General features: G+C 48.4%; 1 protein-coding gene across 1 annotated transcript; it reads left to right on the top strand.

Annotated features, from left to right (window-relative positions):
* The first annotated feature begins 284 nt into the window (after nt 1-284).
* Nucleotides 285-5,637, top strand: LOC127300732 (double-stranded RNA-binding protein 6). Its single transcript, XM_051330890.2, has 3 exons — nt 285-665; nt 3,750-3,969; nt 4,356-5,637. Exons 1-3 carry the CDS (start codon nt 420-422, stop codon nt 5,396-5,398), a joined length of 1,509 nt encoding a protein of 502 aa, XP_051186850.1. The 5' UTR covers nt 285-419; the 3' UTR covers nt 5,399-5,637.
* The last annotated feature ends 395 nt before the right edge of the window (nt 5,638-6,032 follow it).

Here is a 6,032-nt window from a genome sequence, read left to right as displayed (position 1 = left end):
TGATGAGGTTTTCACTTTTCCATTGGTATGAAACCGGAATAATAATGTGATTAGATGAATGATGCCCATTTTGTTCAAAAGAAGAAGAAAGAAAACAGGTTCCGATTTCCCTCCAGAGCAATAAAAGCGAGGCGTGTGTTGGGTCCCAACTGTCATCGTCCCCTTCCAGCCAAGCTAGTAACTGCAGGGCACCAGCATTAAAACCCCTCCCAAAAATAAATGCAAAGAAAAAAATATAAATCGGCTCCCTCCCGTTCCAAGCACTCCACACTTCTCCCCTCCCCCTCCCCCGGTCCTCTCTTCCTCCTCTGGGTAGATCTCTCGGCGTCGCCATCTCCGGCCACGGCGGCCGGCATTAGAAGCAGCGGTGGGAGTCGACGGAGCGGCAGCCGGGCGGGTACGAGTGGCGGGCGTCGGCGATGTATAAGAACCAGCTCCAGGAGCTGGCGCAGCGGAGCTGCTTCAACCTGCCGGCGTACACGTGCCTGCGGGAGGGGCCGGACCACGCCCCGCGGTTCAAGGCGGCGGTGAGCTTCAACGGGGAGCAGTTCGAGAGCCCCGGGTTCTTCACCACGCTTCGGCAGGCCGAGCATGCCGCCGCCGAGGTCGCCCTCGCCGCGCTCGCCCGGCGCGGGCCCTCATACTCCCTAGCAGCCCGAATCCTGGTACGCCCCTTCCCTCTACCCATCCTTGTACCCCTTCCCCGCATCGATGTTTCTACTATCTCTTGCTTGATTTGTTCCGTGGATGTTTCTCGGGTTATTCTTTAGTAGCTCTTTCTGCTCGCCGTTCGTGATTGAATTTGGGGATCTGCGTAGGAGCTGCTAGGGAGGGTTTAGCCGATCCTTCATATGATTACCGCAACCATTGTTGTCGCAGCTCGTACTAGCAGAATTCGCGCGGGTTGTTAAGTAGCCATACAGTAGTAGCTCCACCGCGTGGATATTCCATGTATTTTTTTTTTTTAGAACACAGTACAACGCAGACGCTCACAAACACGCACGTACAAACACCCCTATGAACGCACGCACGCACACCCTACCCCTATGAGCACCTCCGAGGGACTGAGCCGGCATATCTTGAGGTTGACGAAGTCACCACTGGCGCCTCGCTGTTGACGGGCACGTCACCTACCACTGAAAGCAAAGCGCCGGTTAAATGCTGGGTATTTTATGGAGAAATCCCAGACGAATACACGGTCTCCCTTGTAGTATTGGTATGTGCAGCTCCATCAGATTCGTAGTACGAGTATTTTTCTCCATGAAAAAACAAACCATGTTGCTTAGTCGTGGCTTCGACAGTTCGTCTCGTTTGGAACATGGGGGTTTGGGGCTCGTGAGCGGCATGAACGAAGCCGAAGCAAGCGGTCAGCACTAAAAAGCTCTCAAACCTTTTACGCGTCAAAATTTTCCGCTCCTTTTTTCTTCTCAAAAAGCAGGATTCCCGTAGAGAAAAAGGTTTCTGCGGAAGTACTGGTTCTGTTATTTTCCAGTTTATTCCCAGTAAGCTGCTCATCATACTCTGTGAGCTCATCAGTGGATGCGGAGTAATCTTTTGGAAAAAGAAAACAGGCGATGATTTTTACCCTAATACTGTGCGTAATCAATGAGCGGAACTTAGTTCCCACTCTACGCAATGTACTAAACGCAGTTAAGCGGCTTAATTTAATCGTACTACGCGGACCCGCCCATCAATCCCCATTTGTTAGTGTAGGTTTTAACCGGTCGTTAAATGGGCAGTGGCGACGTAACGGCGACGGTAGTACTTGGAATAAACACCACATTGATTGCCGTTTCCCCACCATTAAATTCTTAATCTACCTCTGCTCATCGTAGTTGCCGCTAGGGCTGTGGCTGGCTGGCCCCAACTCCCACGTATTTCCAGTGGTTGCATCGCCCGAAGTCTCCGTGCCCAGGCACCGCTAAGCCCAGATTAACTTAAACCTGGGTATTACGAGTAATAATGTGGCATTAATGGAGGAGTAAAAATCCTGCCGTATGAACCTGACCTGGAGCGGAAGCCGAGTTGCAGTAAAGGCACGGTAGGAAAGATGCGATGGGAACACGTATACTACTGCTGCGGCTAATAAAAGTGGAGGGGTACACATGTGCTGCTATGCTATGCTATGCGATGGACACTGCGCTTTGTTTGACCTGTGACTGGGAGCGACGAACGGAACGGGATGTGTGTTGTTGGCCTTGGACTGTGGGATTAGGGACGACTCTGTACGTACGTACACTTGATTAGTGCGATAATATGATTTATTAGTGTGTGGTAGATTTGGTTCTGGTCTTTTACAGTGGTGTGTGTATTAATGGCGAGGGAGGGGCGTGGGAGTGGGTGGGGGAAATTGAATGGGAGACCGCCCGCACCTAACCCGGCATCGCAGGTCAATGCAGCTGGGCCCGCTCCATTTAGTGGCGGGCAGGCCCCCACCCAGCCCACAAACCATGGATTGGATGGTGGTGGTGGTGCCATTGCGAGCTGCCAATCTTTACCACTTCGGCCACTACGGTGGTGCTGCTTGCCTGCTTGTTCTTGTGTGTGTATGGTCTCAGGTCAGGTCAGCCATGGTGCTTCCGCCGTTGCCTAGTGCCCTAGTGCGGTGCTTTGTTCGCTTCTTTATGTCTGGAGTTCGGGAGGATGTGGGTGCCTGTCGCTGCTGGTGCTAGTCGCTTTGCTCCCTGCCTGCCTTTTTGGCAGAAGAGGATCCTGGTGCGAGCTGACTGCGACCCCCGACGTATGTGTTCCTAGATGAAGATTGCTCCGTGGAATTTTCTGATCTAGTTTTGACGCTAGCAAGTTACCGATTGTCCCCGCTGCTCTCGGAAAGGACGATGATGTTTTTTCACACAAGTTCTCCTGTACATGCTGATGCCAGATCCGGATCTGGATGGCAGTGGATGTCTGCCTCTGATGAATTTTGTTACTTCCTGTTTACAGTGATGTTCAATGTTGCTCGTCAAATGTTAGGCAAGCATGTTCAACGCTCCTCATTGTTGACTGCATGTAGGGTTTGACCTTTTCAGAGTTTGGAGTTCGGACTAGGAAAGGAACTGGATTATTAAACTAGTAGTACTGTATATTGTTCTGGCAAAACTTCCAGAATACTTTGAACAACGTATTAGATGGCACTCAGTATCGAGCCATTGTTTCTACAGAGTTGAAAACATAGGCTGTCATTAACTTTTTACCCTCGAGAAAAAATCCCCTTAAGCTCCATTGACGTCATAACTGTATACAGTTCAAGTGGCTCTGCCTCCTTGGTCTAAAGTTAGCTTCCTGGTCAACTACTTTGAGTCTGATAGATGCTGATTGGAATGCTACTATTCATATCCATAGTTGTTTAAGACTAATCTGAATCAATTATTTGCCTTATTGTTTCAAATATCTTTTATCCTGAATCTGTCTATGTAGTTTTGGAATCATTTTTAACACTAATATTCACTGCCTTTGTCTAATTAGCCACAGGCAAACAAACACCACTGTATATTAAACCTCTTATGAGTTGCAATCCTTGCAGTTGAAGTATTAGATATACCTGTCTGCAATGGCTTAATTCAGAAGTCATCTTCCTTGTTTATATGATCACTTCTGTTCAAGAACGAGCCGTAGCTGATCATTGTCTGTTGCATTAACGTTAACTGTATTTTTCTCTTTGACCTTGCAAATAGTATCATGCATCCACGACTTTTAACACTTTAATCTGTTACTCTACTTACTTCTGGTGGTACATTTCTGTCACGCAGGATGAAACAGGGGTTTACAAAAACCTTCTGCAGGAAGTAGCTCAGAGAGTCGGGGCTCCGCTGCCATCATATACGACAGAGCGGTCTGGCCTTGGTCATCTGCCAGTTTTCACATGCACAGTAGAGTTAGCCGGGATCACATTTACAGTTGATCATGCTAAGAATAAGAAACAAGCTGAAAAGAATGCTGCTTCGGCAGCCTGGTCTTCACTCAAACAATGTGAGTATTACTATTAGTGTACTCTTATTATCTATGCTTTGTATTGCATTGTTTAGTGTCACTCATTATTTCTATTTTCTCCGGCAACCTAATTTGCCAAAAAGAAAGTAGAATTTTGCGATCCTAAAAACCATATCTAGGCCTAGGATACGAGCAATTTACATTCCTTCTAAATTTCTAATCTGTTCATTTGAAATGCCATTTCACTTTGTAGATCTTTCCTATACTGGCTATGTGGACCAATAAACTGTAGTTTCTTTTATTCCTGTTTGATGTGATTTTGATCTCATTACAGCATCAGTACAGTATGATTGGCAACATTTTGAGCTACAACATTTTCAATACACATCTGCACTTGCTCATGATATTTTTCCTCTCTGAAACAGTGGCACGAGAGGAAGCCAATTCAACCAATGAATCAGATAACAATGATGAGCAGGAGCAGATCAGGATTGCCCGAGCTCTTCTCAACTATCGCCTGAAGGAAAAGATCGCTATGGCCAATAATCCCTATGCTTCACCATTTCCCAAGAAATTCCCCATGCAGCCAGAGAGGAAGCCTTGTTTTGCTCAATCCTCTCAGTCTAGTTACTCGAAGATACTTCCTCTATTCCGGCCAAAGTCTACTTCGAAATCCAGACCAGAGTCACCAGCAGCGACCGATGGAGCATCACAATCACCTTTCTGGCCGATGGAAAGCTCTAATTCAAGGTCGAGGTTTCCGGCAGCACAGGCAGCTCCTTATGTCCCAGTTGGGCACTACCGTATGCCTTGCCATAGCATGGCTCCTCCAGTCACAGTCAGGAGCTCTATCCCTGTCTTCTCTGCTCCACCTCTCCCACCTCCAAGTGGACGCACACAGCAGCTTCCTCCCCTGCTGAGCAACCCGCCGCCGATTCGGATGGCATCCCCGGTTCGCATGAGGCCAGCTTCTCCACTCTTTGCTCCCCCTTCGGGTCCAGTTCAGCGTCCGAGACCTGTGATGTCTGTTCAGCTGAGGGATGTGCAACAGAAACCATCACCTGTGATCCCTGTTCAGGTAAAGGATGCTCAACACCAACTGTTTAAGGGATCGGTGTTGTCTGCGTTTCCCGTTCAGATGAAGGATGTGCAGCCCCAACCAGCAAAGGAACCACTGTCACTTGGTAAGGGTGCACCACCTGCAGTTTCATTGCCAGCAACTACAAGGCCTCCGGTTAAGATCGAGGCTCCGGTTCAAGTGAAGGCCGCTTCACAGGTAGTCGCCACTGAAGTCCCATGCCCTGCTGCTGCTGCTGCTGCTGCTTCTACCGTGGCTGCTGAACGCGCAACCTCAGCAGACCTTCTCCCAGCAAGCCTGTCGACGGCTGCCGATGCTGACAACGGTGAAGTGGATGTAGCTGAAGCTGAAGCACTGGAGGACATCATCAAGCATCTCGAGATAAAATGAGTCTCCTTCTCTCAGATTTTGTAATTAGCTGCCTCCTGTGCACATTCCTTTCTCTTTAGTTTTGCAATGCGTCGGTTCAGATTAGAGGCTCCTGGGCAAGCTGCATTCTGGTAGGGACGCCGTAGCTTTTTGTTCAGAAACAAATGATGCAGTGGTTAGGTAGTTTGCCCGGTTGCTTGGAGATGGTTATAGAAGTACTTCCCTGGATATGGCAGTTGGTGGTTGGACACCCCCAATGATGAGGTGGATTCTGTGTGCCTCTAGGGAAGGATTATGAGGTGGCAATTACATCATAAATTTGGTAATTATTACTGTCGATCCATCATGTTATGCTCTGGTATACTTTACTACAGTTCTCATTGTTTTCTAGTAGTATATAACATGCTTTGATGAGGGTGCGATACGCCATTATACCAGATCCCTGCTCTCCCCTGCTGTGTTATACTACTCTGGTATACATTACCTGCAGCTGTGTTGCAGAGGAATACACTACTAGTAGGTGATGATATATAATCTGCAAGTTTGAATGGAAGTAGATTTTGGTCTGCATGCTCCTCGTCCTTGAGGAGCGTGATGTGAGAGTACTGCTGCTGCATGAGAGTGGCCGCAACGGCCTGGTCCCGCCCCTCCCCGA

Source organism: Lolium perenne, chromosome 1, assembly GCF_019359855.2.
Source record: "Lolium perenne isolate Kyuss_39 chromosome 1, Kyuss_2.0, whole genome shotgun sequence".
Classification (NCBI taxonomy): Eukaryota; Viridiplantae; Streptophyta; class Magnoliopsida; order Poales; family Poaceae; genus Lolium; species Lolium perenne.
This window is presented reverse-complemented; position numbering and strand designations above follow the sequence as displayed.

Bases quoted from the DNA above. Each gene is read 5' to 3' on its own strand.
- LOC127300732 (XM_051330890.2), top strand. From the start codon at position 420: ATGTATAAGAACCAGCTCCAGGAGCTGGCGCAGCGGAGCTGCTTCAAC. The intron at 666-3,749 runs GTACGCCCCTTC...TCTGTCACGCAG, and splicing joins CCCTAGCAGCCCGAATCCTG to GATGAAACAGGGGTTTACAA. The intron at 3,970-4,355 runs GTGAGTATTACT...TCTCTGAAACAG, and splicing joins CTGGTCTTCACTCAAACAAT to TGGCACGAGAGGAAGCCAAT.